Source organism: Impatiens glandulifera, chromosome 9 (genome assembly GCF_907164915.1).
Source record: "Impatiens glandulifera chromosome 9, dImpGla2.1, whole genome shotgun sequence".
NCBI classification, from domain to species: domain Eukaryota; kingdom Viridiplantae; phylum Streptophyta; class Magnoliopsida; order Ericales; family Balsaminaceae; genus Impatiens; species Impatiens glandulifera.
The window spans coordinates 32,706,350-32,731,511 of record NC_061870.1 but is presented as its reverse complement, the minus strand read 5'-3'; the positions used below and the strand labels follow the sequence as shown (position 1 = coordinate 32,731,511).

At 27.7% G+C, this 25,162-nt stretch overlaps 3 protein-coding genes across 4 annotated transcripts; 1 reads left to right on the top strand and 2 right to left on the bottom strand.

The window, feature by feature from the left end:
- Window positions 1-1,231: 1,231 nt before the first annotated feature.
- LOC124915219 (histone H2B) lies at window positions 1,232-1,812 on the bottom strand. Its single transcript, XM_047455895.1, has one exon. It carries the CDS (start codon window positions 1,760-1,762, stop codon window positions 1,316-1,318), a length of 447 nt encoding a protein of 148 aa, XP_047311851.1. The 5' UTR covers window positions 1,763-1,812; the 3' UTR covers window positions 1,232-1,315.
- Window positions 1,813-2,743: 931 nt separating this feature from the next.
- LOC124915491 (protein SOSEKI 5-like) lies at window positions 2,744-4,452 on the bottom strand. Of its 2 annotated transcripts, none has more exons than XM_047456215.1 (4): window positions 4,123-4,452; window positions 3,938-4,007; window positions 3,008-3,866; window positions 2,744-2,906 (listed from the first exon to the last, which is right to left on the bottom strand). In XM_047456215.1, the coding sequence occupies exons 1-4, from the start codon at window positions 4,346-4,348 to the stop codon at window positions 2,805-2,807; spliced, it is 1,257 nt and encodes a 418-aa protein (XP_047312171.1). In that variant the 5' UTR covers window positions 4,349-4,452; the 3' UTR covers window positions 2,744-2,804. The 2 variants fall into 2 exon arrangements, with proteins under 2 accessions (XP_047312171.1, XP_047312170.1); XM_047456214.1 differs by having other exon boundaries at window positions 2,744-2,909; window positions 4,123-4,451.
- An 11,642-nt stretch (window positions 4,453-16,094) lies between these two features.
- Window positions 16,095-18,074, top strand: LOC124916598 (transcription factor MYB59-like). The gene is made up of 3 exons (XM_047457332.1): window positions 16,095-16,310; window positions 16,550-16,679; window positions 17,222-18,074. The coding sequence occupies exons 1-3, from the start codon at window positions 16,199-16,201 to the stop codon at window positions 17,757-17,759; spliced, it is 780 nt and encodes a 259-aa protein (XP_047313288.1). The 5' UTR covers window positions 16,095-16,198; the 3' UTR covers window positions 17,760-18,074.
- Window positions 18,075-25,162: the final 7,088 nt, after the last annotated feature.

The window sequence follows — 25,162 nt, the reverse complement described above, 5'->3', positions numbered from 1 at the left end:
TTGTTTTGGGCCAAAGGTGAAGATTTTTGGGTATTGGTTGGCCCAACATTGTGGCTCAATCTCTAGTAACCCGCTTATTGGACTTAACCTAATAATATAAATAGATACTACTCTCTTGATGGGAGGGAGAGGTCAAATTCTTTTGTGGTGTTTGAATGCTATTGAGAGGTTGCCTCCTTTATGTGAGATAGTGGTGCAACGGAATCGATAAACAAGAGGACTGAGCCAAACTTCAATCGCATTCACACCCAACAAAATGGAATAAAAAGTCATTTCATTTGTGATTGGAGCAAGTAGGCGAAGCAATTCTATGCTTTCTATCTTAAAATTGGATACCAATTGTTTGAATGCGTTTGCGTTTGAAAACCTCAAAATGACTTAAAATAAATATATTTTATGTTTGTCTTGTGTCCCGTAACAAATGGTCCATTTATTGATGGGCGAACGACGGGTTAAACCCTTTCTCCTACTAAAATAGCGGGGTGATTGAGATCACATAGAAAAAAGTGGTTCTCTTAGCATCAAAGGTTTACTCTAGAAGTTTTCTTAGGTTTTTATTTACAATATTTCTTTTATTTATTGCAATAAAAATTTGTAAAGTAATTACATAATTTTTGTAAATGAAATAACTTTTCAATTTCTTTGAACGATGTGCATACCCCCTTCCTTCCTTCTTCTTACTTGGTGCTCCTCACATTATAAAATCTTTATTTAAATGTTTATAAATTTTCAAATTAATTTTCAAATTATTTTGTTTAATAATAATAAAATTTCCATGGTAAACCATCTAAGGTACTAAAATACAATTTATTGAGGACTATAATAATAACGGAGAATTTTTATTTAAGACAGTTTATAAATAATTTCTATATGTATTTTAAAAATATTTCTATAACAATTTATTGAGGACTATAATAATGGAGAATTAAAAGACATATAGAAATTATTTAAATAACTATTTTTTGGACCCAAGCCCATTTAAATATTGTGGGTTGACAAGTGAAATATATATTCAAAATTTAATGGGTCTGGGTCCAGAAAAGTCATTGACGCCCTCAAGAGGCAGGGAGGAATACTTTACGGCTTGGATTTTCCCCCTTATCATTTCTTAATTTCAATATTCTATAATTAATCTCTATTAAATCAATTTGACTCATAATGTTTATTATGTTGGTTAGTTAATTCTTCTAAATCATTATTTTATAAGATTAATAATAATTCAGCCTGGATGTAATAAGGGTAAATAATATATTTAATCGAAAGACAATCCAAGTACATTGTTTTCAAATAAAAACAGAGCTAAAAGTCCTAATTTCTAAGCACTGGTAAATTTGGTAACAGCCTTGGTTCCCTCAGACACGGCATGCTTAGCCAATTCACCAGGAAGAACAAGTCTGACAGCGGTCTGAATCTCGCGAGAAGTAATTGTAGGCTTCTTGTTATACCTAGCAAGTTTGGAAGATTCTTGAGCAAGCTTTTCAAATATGTCATTAATAAAACTGTTCATGATTCCCATAGCCTTGCTAGAGATCCCCACGTCTGGATGAACTTGCTTCAAAACCTTGAAGATGTAGATCTTGTATGTCTCAATACTCTTCTTTACCCTCTTCTTCTTCTTGTCACCGGAAGCCGCGCCGACGGCATCTTTTGGCAGTTTCTTTCCGGCCTTTGGCTTCTTCTCCGCCGGTGATTTCTCCGCAACAGCCTTCTTCTCTTCTACTGGCTTCTCTGCGGCAGGCTTTTTCTCGGCTCTGGGTGCCATTTCTGTTAAAATAGATAATTAATTGAAATTTTTCAAAGGATGAAGATGAGAGAAGATATATGTTGTAATCTATTCGAGATCTTAATTTATAGTTAGATGATAGTTTTTTTTTATTGGTTCTGAGGGAGGGGATCGGATTGATGACATGGCGTCATCTAAACCGTTAAGTTTGTTCTGTATTACAAGAGTTGTATCAACGGACTCGGATTAATTGTAGTTAAAATACTTTATTGATTGGAGGAATAATGTTGACCCGGATCGATGACGTGGATAACATTGGGAATTTCCTTTTTAGTTTTAAATATTTTTTATTTTATTTTTAAATTGATAACTTTACATTTACGCAAAGATGTCCCTAAAACTAAGCGGAAATACATTTTACTTTCCAAAGTTTCGTATAACTACAAATAACATTCAAAATATATTTCAATATTAGATTAATATGGTTAATCTAACTATTAAAACACTTAATTTATCAATTAAAATATCTTTATTTTATTTATATTAAATTTTAAATATAAAAACACATTTTGATAATTTATCTTACATAAATTTCAAATATCTCATATACTTAATAATTTATTCTTGTTCGGTATTAAAGTTATATATATATTTTGTGTATCATAATTTATTAATTTCTTGTATAGTTGTATGATGATGTTAAAGATGAATAATCTTTCGATTAGTGGCTCATTTCCATATATGTTATTTTCTTCATTAGTAGGTCATTTTCATATGCCATACTTGTTACACATCATTTTCATGACTTAAAGTAGTAGAAATTAAAACATTAGATTTCTTAAGTAAGATTATTATTGTGATTTGAGTTATTCTGTTCTGATAGATAAGCCACTAAATAATTACTGTTATTCCCCTAATTCTCAAGGATCTTGTTATTTCCAGACATCAATTGTAGTAAATAAGAATGAAAGCAAAAGTGTTTGTATTACTTTACAAATGAAATGTTTAATTTAATCCATGTAAAGCATTACAAAAGCATTGAAGCATAAAAAGGAGTTTTTTTAAAAAAAACTTATTTATATTACTTAGATTTATGGTTTAGGGATGACTTTGACTTTCTCCTTTGCATGCAGTTTGCTCCCTCTTCTCTTTTCTCCATCTCTTGCAAGTTTGAATTACCCTGCTGCTGCAAGAAACCAGGTTACAGTTAAAATTTATATATAAATGCAGTAAGAATTTTTTTTTACTAGTGTTACAAGTAGACAAAAATTATTTAAAATTTACCCCATCATCATCAACATCAACAGCAGCTGCTGCAGTAGCATTAAAAGACCATCTTTTGAAAATTGACAACTGTTCTTCCTTTGTCTCTTTCACTAGCCTGCCACTGTAGGATTCCTTTTCCTCTAGTGCACCATCTTCCCCTGTACCCTTTTCCACCTGATTACTCCTCCTCCCCTGAGCCACAGCCAAACCTTTTCCATCGCTAAACGACACTGACCCACAAGATATCAGCTGCATGAGAACCGACGGAGCTCGCAGCCGTCCGATGGTCTGACTACTGGATACCGTCGATTGTTGGAGGCTCTGCACTACGGTGGTGGTGCGACCCGGGAATATCAGACGGCTATTGTTGTTCATCAGAGTTTCCAATGTTTCAGGGCTGGAATCGGACGGCGGAGGAGAGATCTCTTCACTATTCAGCTCTGTACTCTCATCCACAACAACCATATTATCAGTTTTCTCTTCCTCCTCCTCCTCCTCCATAACAGTCGTCGATACTGCTCGACGCCGGCGCCTCTTCTCTTCCGTCTGAGTCGACGCGTCCGCTGCGATTCTCCCTCCGGTGGAATCCCCGGTAGTCGGGACCGATTTGCAGACTTGGTACTCGTGAAAATCAGTGGCGCACCAGGACTGGTTCCTACGGCGAGTCATCGCCGGAAACTCGGAATCGTCTCCATTTTCTGGACTGATCTCCACCACAGGCCTTCTGGAACTATAAGACATTGCAGTCTCATCGGATCTGTTGATCAATGGGCTGTCTACGATCTCCGATCCTTTCAAGACATATTCTTGTCCGTGGGCAGGGTAGATGAAATCATTCTCTGATAGATCGTGCCATACAAATCCATTCTTGTAACGCCTGAACATCAAAATAGTTAGCATTCAGACTAATTTCATGATTCCAGTGACGGAGAAAACAGATATACATACCGTTTGGAAGACCATGAATAGAAATTGGCCATTCCATTTCCCCTGACAACATCCAAGCGACTGATGACATCTGCATTACAATTTATATATAAGATCGATCTCTCCGGTTACAAATCTACAGGCATGCATCATGAAAAAGAAAAATGAAGAACAGGGGAGTATTTTGTTTGTTTGTTTGTTTGTACCTCTGAGATAGAGACCAGGGGAAGAAGAGAGTAATAGGACCTCAATGAAGTGAGGGTGCTCGAGCTGTCCGTTACGGGAAAGGTAGTAAACGACGGGAACTTTCTTCCCATGGTCAGGGGTTTTGAGTGGTTCGGACCAAACTTTGGTGCGTTCTGGACTGGTTTGAGCTCGTTCTTTCCATCTCGTGTCCTGCGTTTTGACTCTGGAAGAGGTGATCATCGCCATTAAAGTAAACTGGAAAACGAAAAGGAAAGGAGAAGCTAAAGAAAACTTGTTCCTTTTCTCGAGACGGGATTTGAAAATTGAGTCTTTCACTCTTATTATAAGCTGGATGGAAGCCAACAACTCATGCTATACACTACACTTGTCAAATACATAAAAATCCAATTTTTTATACATTTCAAAACAATAATTTAGATTCAAATTTTAAAATGTTTTTTTTTATATTTCCATTTTAATTTTGTCATGGGTTTTTATTGATATCTTGATAATGATACTATCATGTGGAGTGGAGTTTGTATTTTATAAACATTTATGTAATTAAATTATTATTATTTTAAAAACAAAATTTTCTTTTTATAGAAATATTTTCAAGTAGACTAGTTAGCTTTTTATTTTTAGTTATCAAATCTAACTAAAAAACTTCAAACTTGTTACTAGACTAACTAGGTTTTTTTATGTGACTTTTTAAATTATTTGAGTAATCAAATCAAGTCAAGTAGTAGACCGGTTCACGAGGTACCACAAGTGAAGAGCCTTTAATTTAAATAATTTAATGTCATATTATTAATTAATATTTTTTATTAAATTATTGATACTTTTAAAATTCAAAGTCAAAATGTAAAATAGTTTTACGGGAATGTGAGTTTTATTTAATATTACAAAAAAGAAAAGAAAAAAAGAGACCTGTTTTGGACACGACGGAGGAGAGGTATTGAAACTAGGATGCTGCAACAACCACTACCCAACAAAAAAAAAAATACACATGTCTCACTTTCATCATTTGTATTTCATTTTATTTCCTTTTCTTTATTATTTGTTTATTTGAAAATTGATAATAAAATATATATATAAAAATATTTAATTTTCTTTCTTTTTATTGTGTTAAACAATTTTATTTCTCTAGTATTGTATTTGCAAAACATATTACAAAGATGATTTAGTTATAATTGTTTTCTTAAAAGTATTTTTTTCATTATACCTTTTAATTATTTTTAAATTCCAAATAATTCATTTTTATAACTAAAACCATCCAGATTATTTGAAAAACCAATGAACCCGATTTTGAAAAGTTCTTATATAAATAGAGAACTAATTCAAAGCAAGTCCACGTTAGGGACCAAGAAGGTTGTCGGAGTAAGAAAAGTCAAAAATGGCATTGACAATTTGTCTCTTATTTGTTTGAATAACGTGTCCTTTCACATGCATTTTCTATAACTCGAGCCCACACTCCATCTCCATGCATTTCACCTTTATTTTTTGAGAAATAGTCAAACGATAAATTTAAGGTTAGAAATGGATAATACATGTACACCCGGGTTATTTATATAAATTATAGATTTATATCCATAATTAATTATAGCAGTGTCACTAATTAATTATGTCATGTTTGTATTATTTAATAAATTAGTTGTTGACTTGTATTATGAAAATTATTTATATCCATTTATGTTCGTGGTCAATGCTTGTTCCCAGAATATACTATGTTTAGAAGATAGTAGGTATATAATAATAAATGAATAGAAAATTGAAATTTTTGTTTTGTTGAAACACACACAAAAAAAAAAAAAAAATTCTTAAATAACATCTATATATTTAAAATAAAACTGGAAACCTTAACAAACCGTTGATAAATTTGAACGTTGGGCTTCCGTTAGAAGAATTATATATGGGCCTATTATGTTATTGGTTAGGTAAATCTAGAACTTTTTTGATGTGGGTTATTTGAAAAAAAATAGGTAATCAAATTAAAATATTCACTAATGAAAAAGTGAGTTTTCTTTTTTAATTATTTGATTAAAATTATTATAATGTATTTTTATATTTAAAATTTATAAAAATAAAATAAATATATTTTTATTAATAAATTAAATTATTTAATAGTTACAAAGATAGGTAATCTGATAAATATTGTTTTTAAAAAAGAGTCAAATAACTAAGATCAATCATGCTCTTATTGTCCATGAGAGTTGGGCCATAAAATTATTTTCAAATTATCAAATCAATGTACCAAAAATATTGATGGTACTCGATACTGTCGGTAGCACAAGTATTCTGTTAAATTGAGAATTTGGAATCCTATGCCTGCATATATATTAAATGTCTCGTCAACCAAAATAGGGGTTTATATTTTTGTAAAAAGTTTTTAATAAAAAATAAATTATATATCAAATATTATATATTCATTTCTTATTTATAATACCTTAAACCATAACATCTTAAATTGAAGTAGGTGAGATAACTAGTTTTCAATATTTATTTAAATATATATATATATATATATATATATATATATATATATATATATATTAACTTTTAAAAATAAAAATAATTATTATATAAAATGGGTGAAAATTTGTAAACATCTTTTTTAGCGGGCAATAAATATGTTAACTTTAAAAAGTTAAAATAATAATAATAGTTGTTATATAAAATGGGTGAAAATTTATAAACATATTTTTTACTATGCTACTGAATTTTTGTACTACCTTTTTCTTTATCCAAATCAATTATGTTTTATTTTATTTTGCCACTTTAAATTTTTGTATACCAAAAAAGATCGTTAAATGTTTGATATAAACACAAGATGAATATGAATTATTTTATCCCACAATTTGAACTATATTACAATTCAACCTACATTAATTATTTACCAAACAAAAATACATTAGGAGTTCTGTTAAATAATTAATTAATTACCATTTACCTATATAGAAGGGAGTGAGAAATAGTCATATGGATCTATATGTGCTTACATGAACAATATTATACTAACATTTATCTATTATATGTAGATGAATGGTTAACATCTTATTAAATATCAAAAAACTCCATAATAATGTTATTAAAAGTCCAAATATTTCCAAAATAACAGCTTATATAATTAGCTACATGTTTTTGATTATTTGGAGACAAAAAGAAATTAGGGACATTACCAGTTTACCACTTTCCTTAACAAATTAAGTTGACAAAGCATTAGGATCCTAGAAGAAGAAGACACAACTTTTGACAGAAAAATAAAAGAATAAAAAATAGTATTTACATTATTTCAAATGATGAGAATTTCGAATCCATTTCCGAATAAGGATATGGATGAATGGTAGTACATTACAATTGCACTTGCATCATCGTGCTATCTTCCAACACTACAATATCGGCGGGGTCCCCCCAATTTCAAACACTATTTCAAAGTCTTTGGTGTATTTCACAATTTTGCCATTCCTTAATTCCCTCAAGACAAAAAAGCTTCTACTTATAAGGATGATTTAACCATTCTATATATATAGTTACATGTACTCTAGCTAGCTAATAATATGTTATCCAAGAATCCAATTTGACTTGTGATTTAATGGATTGATAAGATATTTAATTAATTGTTTTAGGTTAAATTCAAATGAGTCACATCAAATAAACTCTAAAATAAACAATAGGGAGAGGCTCTCATTGAACAAATAGAAAAGAAACCCTAAAATATCCAATAAGCTTAATTAAAGTGACTGATTCTAGAAAGAAATTAAATATTAATTATCATTTGTGTATGTATATGGTTTGGCATTACTGCTAACAGGAATCTAAGAATAAGAAATAAAATAAAATTACTTAATCGATGTTTGGATATTGGACCCCACAGGGCACCAAAACAATTGGTGACATAAGAGTCTAATCTGTAATTGATGCACTTACCAGTACCCACCTTTAAACTTATTCAAAATTATATTTAATTAAATTAAATAAGTAAAATCCTGCTCATCAACCACATTCTACAATGGGAAATGCATTTGGGATATTAAACCCTCATGCCTTGTATTGGATTTTAAATTATTCATTTTTGTTATTTATATGTGTATTCATTTGATTATTAATTAAAATATTTTAAAAATATATTTAAATATCATTACTTTTGACTCCCTAATTATTTTTATTTTGCAAGATGTAATAATCAAAAGGAGACTCAAACTATTTTAAGATATCCAAATCGGGATCGGTTAGATTATTCGAATTAAATTTTAATTTAAATTGTGAGAAATTAAATATTAATGTGGTGAAAACGTACCTTAATTAATTGTGTGAATCATCTCATTATTAGATTTTGCATTGATAGAAATGATTTTTTAATCTTCTCTTTCTTTACACATAATTGTTCTTTCAATTTGATGAGTACGTTAATGAATTTCTCCCTCTTTTAATGGAAATTAAAGTTGTCAATTTGGGTTAGACACGTTAGGTTGGTCTGTCCCGCCAAACAATTTAGACGGACTGAGTTGAAATATTAACAACCCATTTGGAAGTGGGCCTATACGGGCCAGCCCGCTTGGGTCGCAGGTCTAGGCGGGTTGGGCTTGGGTTGGCCCGCGGGTTGACAAAAAAATCTAATCTGATTTATAGCCTATTAGTTTATTTTGATTTGAATTTTTAACTACCTTCATTTTTGTGTATTTCATATGTAGATTAAAATAAAAAAGACAACGTAATAGTTAAATCAATATTGTCCAAAAATGATCAAATATTCTAAAGGATGCTGATGTTGACATTGAAGAAAAAAGCAATAAATGAGAAAGATTTGACATTAATTATATCTCGATTGATGATATTTAAAAAAATGTTGACTTTACTGAAATTTCTATTTTATGAAATTTTCAAATTTTAGTTATTTTGTTAAAATATTTAGTCAATTAATGTGTAACGATAGACAAGACTCTTGTTTAATGTATATTATGACTATTTGATCATGTTCTTGAATTCTTGTTTTATAAAACTATTAATAATTTTTTTTATTTGTAGTTAGACAACCCGCGGGTTGACCCGCCTAACCCGCAACCCACCTTGGGTTGGGTTGAGTTGGGGATTTTTAGCCCACTAGGATGGTGGGATGACCCACCGTCGACCCTTCAAACGATGAGTTTTGGTGAGTAGGCCCGCCCCGCCATGGGTTCACACGTCTGACCGCTCTAATGGGAACACAAAGAAGAATTATCCGTACCTCAAATGAGGACCATTACCGTTATAAATAACCAACATTAAGCTAGTTATTATAATTTGATCATTTCTAATTTAGTCCTTCATAAAATTAGAAATGTCACTTAGGTATCCTTACTTTATATTCATGACAAATACACCTATAAGCCATAAACTTAATTTTATATTAGATCTCATTATTTTAACTTATATTAAATATGACATTTGCACAATTATTTAATATACTAGTAACCCTATAAATTCCAACATTACATACACTTGCCTAATAAACTGAAGCCAATTAAACTTTTGTATTTAATTGTATTAATTTAAAGTGTCATTAAATAAATAATTAAATAAAAACACATAAATAATAGGTCGAGATATATATCACACTTCACTGTTTAAAAAAAGTTGTTCTTTAGGTAATAAATTTTGCTTAAGACCATCACGTGTTGTTTAGTACGAGAGTGTGTCTTGTTTTACATTTAACCACTTAAATTTAATTAAGTTAGCAGGATCGGATTTATCATTTCAAATTTTTATAATTCGAATAATATTCTTAAATTTTTTTGGGTCGTCTGCTATTGATGATATCCTCAAATCGTGTTGGTGACCATTTTTTGAGTTCGTATGCATCGACTCTTTGCAGCAAAGGAGATGATGATGTTGGATATAAAACTCTTTTTTATTTTTTTAAAGAGTTTTTGGAATTTATCTTTTATCTGAAAGCCCTTATACATGTATTTTTTAATAATTTATATGTGTTTCTCGCTATTTTGACCATATTTGTAGATAGTCAGTTATTATTTGGCAAAAAAAAATTGGCGTCGGTTATCCACCCTCGGGCAAAGATAATTTTTATTGTCGCTCATAATTTTGGTAAAAAAATTTTCCGACACTACTTAATTGGTTTGTTCGATTTTCTCTCATTTATCATCACTCATTGTTCTTTAGTTCAAATGAATTCGTCTTTGGAGTTACCCCAAAAAATTGCTTAATTGGTTGTATAAATTTGTATTTTAGATGTTATTTTTTATTATTTACTAATTAATATTTTATTTGTAACTTCTTATTTAATTTAATAAAAAATAATTCTTTATAAAAAAAATTGTAAAGATGCATATAAAAATATATATTTGTTTAAAGTACAACTAATGTGTACACATGCATAATATATAATTGAAACGAAATGAGAGGAGATAGATACATGCAACAAAATGAAAGTGCCCCCACAATGTGCAATGCTCGACGACCTTTTCTACGCCTATTTTGTCACCTTCTAAGAACAAAAACAAATGATGAAGAGAATATATCTCTTTTCTTTCTTTCTTTCTTTCACATGACATGATGATCATCATTTAATTTACTCTAAATTATATAATGCTTTCCTTTTCTATTTGCGCCACCAAATTTATGTTCCCCTAGCTACCTAGCTAGTTAAACAATATAAACAGAATTAATAAACATATAAATATATGATATGTGCATTATAAGTGCCAAGGCATATACTTCTTTTCATTAATATTTATAGTCAAACTAATCAGTCAAGGATTAGGCATTACATGAACATGACCACCATATATAGCTAGGTAAAATGTCTTATTATGATTGATCATATTCAGATAGCCGAGCTTCTCAAAACCCGCCAAGGATTGTGGTTTTGGACCTCCATCGATAGCTACTAGAGCGCTCCACGTCATGAAGTGTCGTAAAATTATTAATTAACTAGCTAGTTTAACACTAATGAATTGTAGAATTTACAAAATAATGTCCACTATAGAATTAGTGAGGCAAAATAAATAAAGGTATGGCCCTTATGCCTCCATTTGGTATAGTAGCATTAGTCCTTTGAACTTAAATCCCCACCACAAGTAGGTAGATAGTTAGCCAGCAATTTCTTCTTGTTGTTAATTACTTGTTAGTGGCACTGCCATCTGTTGTGTACATCAAGAAGACTTATTAGTCTCCTCAATTAAGCTTTCCACTAACCCTTAATTCGTCTTTTTAATTTATGGATGACTAGTAAGTACTATTTCCTTTTTGATATGAAGGGCCGAGCTAGAGACCACCCATCAAATCTTTATCACCTCTCCACCTTATAATTTATGACATAACTTATCATCACCCACCCCTTAATTTATATCACATATATTTAAATCATCTTTCTTTCTCTTCATCTTTTTAATCGAAGATATATAATTTTAAATTAAAAGATATATATACTTATATAATAACAAGAAAGCGTGAATCTAAATATTAAATAATAGGGATAAATTTGTTGCTAATAAAAAAATTACTATAAAAAGATTCAATAATAATACAATTTTTTTAATGTGAATTCAAATAATTTTTTGTTTCATAACGACGAAGGATGAAGAATAGTAAATCGAACAAATCAACTATCAAACAATATCGAAAAATATTTATCAAATATATATTGAAATTTATCCTTGTTTGAGATTTGATTAACAATGCTAAAAAAGTCATCTCATGCAGAGCCGACACCGAATTTTAGGCTGTCCTACCCGATAGAAAAAAAAAAAGTTCATTTTTTTGTTAGTATTAAAAATTGATAAAAAAACATTTGTCTTTGGTGAGATTTAAACTAATAACTAAAATTTTAAATTTGTATATATATTGAACCATTAAATTTTAACATTTTTTTTATATATATTTTATTAAATGGGCTACCATAGTCCGAAGGCTTGTCGGGCTTACTCAGGGCCGAACCTGGATCTCAGGATAAATTATCATCTACTTGTTATAAAAATATCAAGAAACTCATATACTCATAAGAGATGGTACAACTCCAAATGAAATATTAATTCAAATGACTTTTACTAAAAATAAAAATAAAAATTCTAAATATAACATTATCATCTCTTTTACAATTGTTAACTAAACTGGACATATTCACGAACATGAGTAACAAACAATTAAAAGTATAATTTAAATTAACTTTTTTTAATGAGAATATAAACTAGACATCATCTATGGGAAAAAGAATTCAGATTTGTAAGAAATAGTGGCTCCTCACATTAGAATCAATTCATCTATCATATTTGATTATTGATTGATATATAAAATTAAAGACCATATATATTGTATAAGGGATTAATGGATATGATGATAATTAAAGAACGGACCACATGTCATCTTGTAGAAGCCAAGTAAGACACTATGGTGGAGTGATGACATCATCAAAAGATTAGACAAATTAAATTAAATGTGCCTTTATTTGGGCTTCAATGTCATCTTTTATATCATGAAAAATTGGAAAGTCCTCAACTTTCTCATTCCATTATATATTTAACAAGCAAAGCAAGACGAGACAGGACATAATAATAGTTATAAGTAAATATATATAATAAAATAAAAAGTACAGTCAACTTTGAGGAGCTTATATTTCAAATATTTATATACAATACATATTTAACAAATAAAACTATTTATATAGGAACAAAAAATTCAGCTAGACTAAAGAAGAGTTTTTTAAATGTTTATTTGCGGGAAAAGCATGCCATGGATAAATTAATTAGATATGAATAGTGGTTCATTTATTTATTTGTTTTACTTTATTGTTTATTCCAAATAAATAATGTACAAGGGAAAAGGTCATTAGCACTAATATGTTTTTTATCTTTATTATATTAGTGAAGATTTTAAACATTAAACTAATGAAGAATTTTATATTATTTATAGTGTTGTATATAAATATATAATTAAATTCAAATGATTTGTCGGTTGATATATATATTAATCTATATTCATTTATACAATAACATTTAATTTATGTGACACGACAAATGAACTTTAAAAAAAAACATATATATATATATACTTTTGAGTTTTAAGTTAAATAACTAATATTTTAAATTTTAAGTTAATTCAAATGATAATAAGAATACTTTAAATCAAAATTTTCTTTTATCGTGTATCCTCCCTCATCTCTAAATTAAATTAAATATAATATATATATATATATATATATATATATATATATATATATTAACCATTTCCAAAATCTTAACAAAATCACAACAAGTAATTAACAAATAAAAAACACAGATGGTGCCGGCCACACTCTCCGGCCTCTGTCAGCTGTTATACTCAAATTTAAAATAATTTTTTATTTATATGACATAAAAAGAGATATGAAATCAAAAAAAAAAAAAAATTAAATGATTTCCATGTCATCATCACAAGAAATTATAATGCCTGAGTTTGAAATATCACGATTAATGTCAATCGATCACCTATAATCAAATTGATGTAAATTCTTTGAAAAAGGTCACAAAAGGGTATGTTGCTGCCATTTTGAAAGAATTCAAAATTACCGAAGTCATGTCTAAACTCAATGATTAAAAATAAGGATAAAAGATACCAGAACAAGAAAACACCCTTTACTATTGTATTAATAACTGAATATTTTAATAAAATTTTAGTAACAAGAGAGGGATTTAAAGACCACTCAATAAAAAAAAATCTAAAAACTCTTTATTTTTATTTTTTTGAGAATTATCCATGAGGCGCTTAACGGACCTTTTTAATCTTTGAAAATATCCCTTTTAAGGTTGAGATCGATGCAAAAACAACTTTTTGTGTGTGTAGCCTAACATATATTTATATAATATACCAATTAGAAGTATTTTCATCCATTAAATCCTTCAAATTAATTATCAACATAATTTTTCTCTATTTATTTGTAAAGACAAAAAATCATTTATTAAAGAAGCCACAAGAACTCATTAAAAAAAAAAATTGTTAAAAGAAAATAATAGTAATACACCCAAAATAATTAGTTATAAGGAAATGTTTTGAATATAACCAAGAATATATACTAACAAAATTTATAAAAAAATATTTTAATAAATATATAATTATAAAAAATAAAAATTATTGTACATAAATTTATACATATAAGTTTATATATTATTGGGATAAATTAACCCAACAATAATATATCCCCAAACCAAATCATGAAAATGTTGGCTATGGTAACTATATATTATACTATAATATTATTGTCTAGCTATATATGTGAATGATTTATATTAATTATTAAATTCTTCATTCACTATCATTTCAATTTTAATTTTATTATTATATTTTAAAATCTTAAAATAATAAAAACATTTTAATTATTTAACTCAAATAATCAAAAATTTATTTATTTATTAAACTCATTTATGGGGAAATTTGACAAAATGACCCTAAAAATAACCTTAAATGTGCTGGTGACCAACGCATAAATTAAATTGCACAAATGACCATTTCAAAATATTCTGACGAAATTACCCTGTCGCGTAACGTGAAGGCAGGATCGTCACGGAAAGGAAAAATCAGTGAAATTCGTCGGGTAACGCGAAGGGCACGATCGTCACACAAAGGGCATGATCATTCTGGACTTTTCACAGGTTTTTTCCTTCGCGAGACGATCTTGCCCTTCGCGTTACGCGACGGGGTAATTTCGTCAGAATATTTTGAGGTGCTCATTTGCGCAATTAAATTTATGCGCTGATCACAAACTCATTTAAGAGCCTTTTTAAGATCATTTCGACAAATTTTCCGTTCACGTGTGTGGTAAAAATATAAAAGTAAGCTATATTGTATTTTGTTTGTATTATTTTTCTCTAAAAGAAGTTCAATTATGTATGGCAGTATGGTATGATACGATTTCTTTATGGAATAAATGAGAATTCATTTTTTACCTTTTAAAGTACAGTATGATGATAACCACATATATACACTGCCCACTCCTATTTTTTTTATTGTCCTTTATTACTTTGTCTGGTTTGATTTGTAGGTTTTTTTTGGGAGTGGGGGTTTCTTAAGAATTTTTAATACTAAAATTATCATTTATTTAATTATTTAAAATTAATTTGTCATATTCAATGTAATAGAAAAAAAAAGAGTATTTTTGTCAATAAACACCCAAAAATTGTTTTTTTTATAAATTATGAAACATAATATTTTTTTGAGGAAAACCCTGATAGAATAAAAAAAATAAAAATCAAACAATTACCTTGTTTGGTCACAATATTTTTTAACCCTTGTTTTTGAAAATTACAAGTTAATTTTTTTGAATATAGAGAAGAAGGCTGAAATGACAAGTCAAGGGAAGAAAAAGAAAAAGCATACAAAATTCATAGTGATTTGAGTTACACTCACAAAAGGGTGGACTGGTCTAAAACTAAGATGATGATAACAATTCACCAATTTATAGATATTTTGATAAGGTGTTTTGTGAGTTTTCTTAAATAACTTATTAGAGATCATAATTAATATAACATGTTTATGAGATATTTATGAACGAGGACTTGAGGAGAGTGGAGTGTTGAAAATATATAGAAAAGCATAAAAATGGAATGGAGCCGTAGCTCTGGTCTATTCTAGCTGGTGTATGTGCCTCCCCTCCATTAAACAAAAAAATCCATCATAAAAAAGTGGTTGGAAATTGCTCAATCTTGCTGGGGGCATATCATATCTTTAATATTATTATAATTAAATAAATATAAATAGTTTGAGATAAAAGGCATGAAAATGATGAAAATTACGCTTACATATATATCACGAGTGACTTATTAGAAAGATGGTGGTGGTGTTAATGGGTAGTCCAAATCAAATACGTAAGCAGCCTATCACGCACCATATATGAAATGGCCCACATGGACGGCCACCATTTTGGCTCATCATTTTAAACAACCAACAGTAGTACCCCCATCTAGCTCACACGCCCCCCACTTTATAAATATATATATATTACTACTTCATCCATCAATATAATTATCAACACAAACAAACATATCAGATCAATTCAATTATATATAAGCGCGACCAAGAACAACAACAACGACGACAACAAGAAGATCGAGGAAGAATTAAGGATCGACGACGATGATGATGATTATGAGGAAAGGACCGTGGACAGAAGAAGAAGACATCCAGCTTGTCTTGTTTGTGAATCTCTATGGAGACAGGAGATGGGATTTCATTGCTAAGGTTTCAGGTTTGAAGGTGGCGGGAGACAAAATATTAAAAAAAAAACAATATTATTAAAAACTTACTTGGTATATATATATATATATAGCCGGCTTTCCATGTTCATCTTAATTTTCATCTCTTAATAATTGATGATGATGATACCGATCAATCCGACCAGCTATGCCTAATTAATAATTAATTATAAATGATTACATGTATTACGGTATTTTTCTTTCCTTCTTGTTGTTGCGCGAGATGTTATAGGTCTGCGAAGGACAGGAAAGAGTTGCCGACTCCGATGGGTGAACTACCTTCATCCCGGTCTCAAGAGAGGAAAGATGACTCCCCAAGAAGAATGCCTCGTCCTTCAACTCCATTCCAAATGGGGAAATAGGTCCGAATCTAATTAATTTCCTTAATCTTTTTCATAATTAATTACAGTCATCATCCATGAATCAAAATAAATCATAATTAAGAAACGTGTTCAAGGCTATAATACCCAAGGTGGAGGCCGGACACATCATGATGATCATATAGCTCTTTAATTATTAATCCTACTTGCTAATTACTTTTACTTATTCTAACTACAAATTGATCATTTTTATTTTATTTCCTAGTGCTGGATTCTCATTTATTTAAAGGTCACTTTTAAAAAAATATGTAATATATACAGCCTGGAAATTTAAAACAGACCCACCAGATCCACTTAATAATATTTATTTATTGATAAAGAAATTAAAAGCTATCATCACTAGTTTGCTAGCTAACTAAAGTCAAATATAGGGTTTCTTTATTTAATTTATATTCCTTTTAAATAATTCCCAACATGGGCTAGCTATTGTCGGCGCTAATCACCCATATGTTTTCATTATAAACATTCTTATCCCTTTAAACTCTTAATTTTTATTTTTTTTGTACAATTTTGTCTACATGCAGATGGTCTAGGATAGCACGCAAGTTGCCTGGTCGTACCGACAACGAGATAAAAAATTACTGGAGGACTCTCATGAGAAAGACTGCTCAAGAGAAAAAGAGCGACCATATATCTCGCGATCACTCCTCACCCATGATCTCAAACTCCTCTTCATCGTCGGGTAGCAATCCCGTGTCCTCCATGCTGGTTGGGGATTGTGACGAGAGAAGCTTCTACGATACTGGCGGTTTGGAACACGTTGACTCGGTTAATCCTAAGACAAAGGACGAAGAAGGAGAAGAAGAAGGAGACGAAGAGGAGACGAGCAATGACATATGGAAGGACATAACCATGAGCGAAACAAACATGTTTTGTGATGGAAACTTGTCTAATAATTACCAAACAATGCCTTCACCGATATGGGACAAATATTCGCCCGGATCGTTGTGGAATATTCTAGATACGGACGAGAGCAAGATGTTTGCGCCTCTTTGCAGCGGCAGCCATCAAAGTTTTGCAGGATATGACAATCAAGTGAACATGTATGATCTTAGCGGGTAGCTAACTTGTTCTTTATTCATTGTAGACGTGTTTAATAAATAAACAATCTGATCAATATGCATGTTATAACATTTAGTCCATTAATATTTGGATAGCTATATATAGTGTATGTACGTAAGTACGTAGTCATGCATGTAGTCGATCGATCTCACTCTCTTTAGATATGGTAGTACATCCACCATGTGTTTAATTATCTCTATTGTATGTTCTCATCATTTACCACTACTATATATTGATATATAGTTCAATATGTTGTATTATGTACTATAAATAAATGAATATTGTCACATATTAATATGTGAAATTAATTTCCTTCATTAACTTTCTAGTACTAGTTTGTGTTATTAATCTTTAATAGTCTGAATATTCTAATTCATTTATTTATTTTTTAAATTAAGAACCACATTACTCAAATGCTGTCATCTTATAATTGATTGAGTTGATCGAACGGCCAGTTTCTTCTTCGGGTGTCTTAGAAGCTAAATTCATCAATATTGTAGAAGTTTTCTTAATTATCAGCTTTTGAATCAGGAAAATATTCAAAAAGATTATGGATTGTTCTCAAACAATTTTCTTAAATATGGCTAATAATTTCCCAACATTTTTATATATAGCCAATACTCTAGCAAAAATGATTTGGAAAAATGATTTTCTCAAATGATGGTTGAGATTTTTTTTAATGGTGTTTGAGTGGATATAGACAGACACGAATTGAGGAATTCAAGTTGGGTGAGCTTAAAAATATAATAAAAAAATTGTGAATAAAATAACTAAATAAATTTAAATTTTACAATTTTTTTTTATGAATTAGAGAAGAAAATAATGAATTAAATTAAAAGTTTTAAGAAATTAAAGATTTGTGTCACATTTTTATCGTAAACAAAAATATCGGAGTATAATTCCACTCACCCGAGCCCTAACATAGATGAATATGAATTTGTTTTAATTAGTTATCTGATTTCTTCTTTGTTATGAAATTTCATTAAAAGTTTTTCTTTAGAGTCAACTTAAAACAATTACATGAATGATTTCATAAATCTTTTCCTTTTGAATTTTAATTTCTAACTAGTTAATTGTTCTTAATTAAAAATAAATAAAGGCTTTAAGTTTCTATAATTATTATCTAAATCATTTAATTATAATCAAAGCACTTTCTTACTTTATGGGATGACTAATTGAGTTTTCTGACTAACATGAAGATCCGATTCTAATTACTTCACACAATGAAACTAAATTGAGTTGATATTATTTGGATATGTTATTGTAAGGAAGCTGATATTATTTGTCTATAAGAAGTGAACGTTGACACTCATTCAACTAATAGTCAATATTAAAATTTTCAATAAAATAAAGAGAAAAAATAATGGAACTTGTATGCACCAAGAAAATATATTTATTTAATGGAGTATTAAGATCTTAGTGATGAGAGTCCCTTCTCTCAAAACTGTAGTATCATATATAAGTGGGCTTGGTCCAATTATTTTGAAAATAAAAAATGTAAAAGATCCATTACAAATATATCAACCAACAGCCCACCGTGTGAAGCTATATTGTGTACAAAACAAACCAATCCAACCAAAATATTATTAATTAATTACAATTTATAGTCAACTAAAATTGTTGATAATTTATAAATTCACAAACAAATTATTTTAAAATAATATTTATTATATATATATATATAATAAATATATATGATTACTTAAATAATAAAAAAAAAATAACATACAAAAAAAAGTTATAGTTACAAAATTAATTACATGAATTTATTTAAATAAATACATTTTTTTATTTATAAATATAAATATAATTTATTTTTACGAAATTAATTACAATTTAAAATAAAAATAATTTATACTTATAAAATTTTAAAATCATAAATTTAAAACTAGAAAAACTTTTTAATTATAAAATTTTACTAATATTTCATATCCCCAACCCATTAACCCAAAACACTAAATACCGATCCTTACAAACTATAGCCAAATATATAAATAGACTAAAATATTGGACACTGCATAAATCGAGACTATTACTATAGAAGGAGAAGGACGACTCAGCACAATCACAACACAAAAACTGAGTATTCACAAGAAACACTAGCATACAGTATCCAACATGAGGTGTGAATGCAAATTTGATTAATTTAGTTATTTATTTTTAATTATTTAATCTAAATTAAATTAAATCATAATACTAATTTAAAATTTAAATTGTTTTATAACATTAATTATTATTAACACATTAATTAATTATTAAATATAAGATCATAATAAACTTTAATAAATTTAGAATAATACATATATATATATTTAATTATAATAAATAATATTAAATTTATTTTAATCTAGATTACTAAATTAATTAATAATTTTAAAAAATACATTGAATTGATAAAAGAAAATATAGAAAGTGTAAACAAAAATAATTTTATTAAATAATATAATATCTAATTAGTAATTTCAATTTAATAAACTTTTAGAAATATTTTTAATTAACTAACTTCTTAAATTTCATTATTTCTTAATTAACTAACATATAATTATTTTTTATAACTAACTATTTTATAATATTTGCTTATAAATATAAATATATATGAGATAAATTATATTTCAAGTTAAAAAAAATAAAAATCATATAATTTATAAAAATTAATAATAAATCAAAATTTATCTTAAAAATATAATCTATAATTTTTTATTTATTAATATTTACACAATCTAATTTAATATATATATAATTATTTAAATAATAATTTTGTAAAAAAATATAAAATTATTTAATTATGATACTAATTTTGGTGAACTATAATTAACCAAATTATAATTTATTAAAAAAATATATTTAAGATAAAATGATATAAATGTGTTAATATATTAACTATACTGACCTTTTACAAAATAATATATATGTATTAAAATTATGATAAAATGTATTAAACTTATGATAATACATTTTTTTTAAAAGTCTCTTCAAACAAGATCCTTTCAGTAATTGAAAACAAGTTTATGGGCATTATTCTGAGCTAATTTAATAGGTTACAATAACTATGGAATTGAAGCACGGACCGTTATCTGGACCATTTCTTAATTTCGAATACTCGAAAGTCTCCATAGATTTCGTTGACATAGCTGTTTAAACTCAAATTTAAGCATTTTGTCTTTTTCTTACAAAATAAGAAGATGAATAGAGTGTCACCGATGTCAAAAGATGAGGGAGAACGCTCTCGGAGATAATTCTTAATAATTGTACTTAATTTACTAGTGTATTTGAAATTAATGAATTTTATTTTAAATAATAAAAAAATAAAAATTTCAGTTACATATTTGAATTTCTAGACATTATGAGATAATAATTTATTTTTTAATTTTTCAATATAAAGAATGTCTAAATATAATATTTGTAAAGTATTAATTTAAATAAAATTTGGTAACAAAAATAATTTAAATTTTAATTTAAAAATTATTAAGTTGGTTTAGTATGTTATTTAGAATTATTAAAAAAATGTTAAATTTGTTAGATGTAAAACATTATTATTATTATTATTATTATTATTATTGAATGAAAGATTGAGTGACACAAATATATACTATTTATTTTTATCAATCTCGTCTTTTAAAATTAAAATAATATTTGTAAGTGATAGTTTTATTTATTATTAATTTTGTAAAAATTGTTATTAAATTCTTTTATAAACTTAATTTGTTAAAATTATAAAATTTGTAATATAATTTTAATTTTAATTATATTTATATATACTATAAATTTACACTTTTGTTTTATATTAATTACTTTAATAGGTTTTAAAATTATTTATTTATCAATTTAATATTAATTAGGATTAAAATTAATTTAATATTATTTATTATATTTACAAATATGTATTATTTTTTATTTAATTTATATACATCAAATTATAATAAAATATTTATTAATTAATTTATTAATAATAAATAAAGTTATATGTATAAAAAAATATGAATTAAATTATGATTCAATTTAATTTCTAAATTTAAATTAAATAATTATATATAAATAACTATATTAATAAAAATCATGTTTATGTTAACTTTTTAAATAAGACGAGGTATTAGTAGAGTTTAGTCATGTTAGATTATATTTATGATTGATTGGGGTTGTGACTAGTCGTGTTTGTATCAATTCGAGTGCAGACTATGTTAATATTTGTGATTGTGTATGTCTTGTCCACTCATGATTTGTACTCTAGTTTATGTCGTGTCCTACGATATAAATGAAATTGTATCGTGCCATATTTATTACAACCCAAGTAAAAATTTTCAAATAAATTTGGTTGATAAATTTATATAATCATTCATTAACTCATATGTAATTAATGCTTAAGCATAAGTTGGTTTAAAAAGTTATTAAAATAATTAATTATTTTCTTATAATATATATATTAATTAATTAAAAATGTTCTGGAATAATAGTAACTATAACTTTGCTGACATATTATACTAAAAGAAAATTAAACATATATATTTACAATCTATAATTAATTATTATTCTCAACAAAATAATAAATTGGCTAATAATATTCCAACTTATAATTCAATATAAATTGACATGAGTTATTGGTGTGAAAGGTAATGATTTCTATGGAACAGGATATTACTCGTAAAACCTATAATTTAATCATATTTAGAGTAACTAAATAATTATTATGTAATTATTTTAATTTTTAAGAGAATGATTCATTAAATCTAAGAATTATTTTTTTATTTGTTCCAATGATGTTTATTTTTGTGTTTTATAATTTTTTTTAGTAATTGTTTGATTACATTTATGACAAATATTGAACTTTGTTGACATTTTGATAATTTTTTACCATTATGATGTAATTTTTGCAATTTAATTGATTATGAAATGAGTTTCTAATAAAATAGTGAATATATCTTAATTGGTGGAGACTTATAATTGAATGGTAAATTACAAAATCATGTACTTATGATCATTAATTTAGTCTTAAAACATTTGCTCATGGTATCGGCTCTTTATTCTGAACCATTTAAAAAAAAGGCTTAATTAAAATAATTTTAATTTTAATTTGACTTTATATATATAGTATTAAATTTTGTATGTTTATTAAGTTTTTAAGCAAACAAAAAAAGTTTGTTAAATAATTCATCCATTTACTATTTACTTCTTCATTCTAAATATACATTCTCTGGCTATGTATATAAAATATTTTGGAAAAACAAATGAAGCAACATATACCTTCCATTAAGTATTTGAGGCTGCCATTTTTGTGATGCTAGCTTGGAATATATAGGAATTAGCTAGAATGAAGAACAATAATTTGTAGTGGAGCCCAAAACAAAAAGATGTCATGTTAATGCTTCTAATTCTACAATTATATCATCATAAGTCATAAGTTCCACCACTAACTAAAATCATGGCAAACTTCATTTTTCTAACTCATGATTCCTTCATTTTTCTCACAAAAGATAAGATAGAAAAGTCTTTTATGTTTAATAATATTTGACCACACTTATAAAAAATAAGTTCTTAATTTAAGAAACTAACTCGATCAATTTAAGTTGTTACGGTTAAAAATAGGATTGAAGAATAAAATCATTTATTTTATTTTTTAAAAAAGATTTTTGTTTATTATAATTTAGCACGAGTAGTCGTTTTTTAAATTTATTTTGATTTTTAAAAATATTTATATTAAATAACTATCACTATAATCATAAAATATTTTTACTTTACTTTTAAATTAAAATTTTATATATAATATAATATTTTATTAATTAATTTTAAATATGTTAATTTTTTCTTTTTTTCTAAAACAACCCAATAAAATCGAACTTAACGACAAAATATGAAATAAATAAATAAAATAAAAAACGTTAGTTTAATAAGTTATCGAACTTGTAATTACGATTAACTAAAAAAATAATCCACTTTTTTATCTAATCAATTTCTTTCTTTCTAAAACAATCCAATAAAATCCAAACAAATCAAATTAAACAAGGGGAAGAATGTCAATTTTATTTACAAAGTTGGAGCGAGTTGTCAAATTTATTTATAAACTTGTAAAATTCTATTTTTGTTTATAAAGTTGTCAAAATGTGTCAAAAATAAATAAGATAACGGAAGTCATTTAACAGAGTTAGATTTGTATCACGTGGCATCCACATATATATTTTTTTAAGTTTTTTGTTTTTTCATTTCAAACAAACCTAGACTTATTAAATAAGTAAATAAAATTATCTCAGTAAAAATTTACTGTTCTAAATTATCTCGCCCAGATCTTCACCGGTTACGCCCTCTTCACCAGCCTTTGTTGTCGTCGCCGCCCTCTTCACCGGCCGTTGTCGTCGCCGCCCTCTTCACCAGCCGTTGCCGTCGCCGCCCTCTTCAAAATGGAGAATCAAAGTCAAACCCTAGTAAATGCTATGAACAGGCCACATAAAGCAGAAAGATTAAACAAGAATTTTATGTTTCAAACCATAGAACAAATAAATAAACAATTAGGGTTTTGCATTTCGTTATGCTGGGATCTCCATCATCACAATGAAAGAAGAAAAGGAACTTGAGAACAGTAGTAAAATTAAACAGCAAATGTCGTTCGCTAGAAGGTTAAAAAATTGGCAAATAAATCTCAATCTGGGGATATTACAGTTCATTATTGAGATAAGTTAGCGTAAAATGAAAAGAATAAAACAAAGAATTGCGATCTTCTTCTGAAAGTTCACCTCAGAAACGATGTTTGATCTCATTGTTTGTTGGTAATCTTCAAAGAACGATTAGCTTTGATGAACTACTACTTCTCTTCTCCCAGATTAGACAAAAGAGTGTTGTAGAGAAGTAACGATTCGGATTTTGCTAAAGCTTGCCCCTTTTGAACCAAATTGGTTGCTCCTGGACTAAGCTAGAACTTCAAGATTCCGAGAGCTTTATCGTTCTTCTAACTTGGGCGGCGACGGAAACGGCTGGTGAAGAGGGCGGCGACGACAATGGCCGGTGAAGAGGGCGGCGACGGCAACAAAGGCGGGTGAAGAGGGCGGCGACGATGGTTACCGGTAATTTAGATCAGTAAAAAAGACTGATAAATTTATTTACTTATTTAATAAGTCTAGGTTTGTTTGAAATGAAAAATCAAATAACTTAAAAAAATATATATGTGGATGCCACGTGATACAAATCTAACTCTGTTAAATGACTTCTGTTATCTTATTCATTTTTGACACATTTTGACAACTTTATAAATAAAAATAAAATTTTGCAAGTTTATAAATAAATTTGACACCTCACTCCAACTTTGTAAATAAAATTGACATTCTTCCCATTAAACAAGCTCTAATAAATTAAGTTAATGTAATGTTGGTTTCTATCAAACTAAACATAACTGACTCCAGCTCTTGGCCATCTCACCT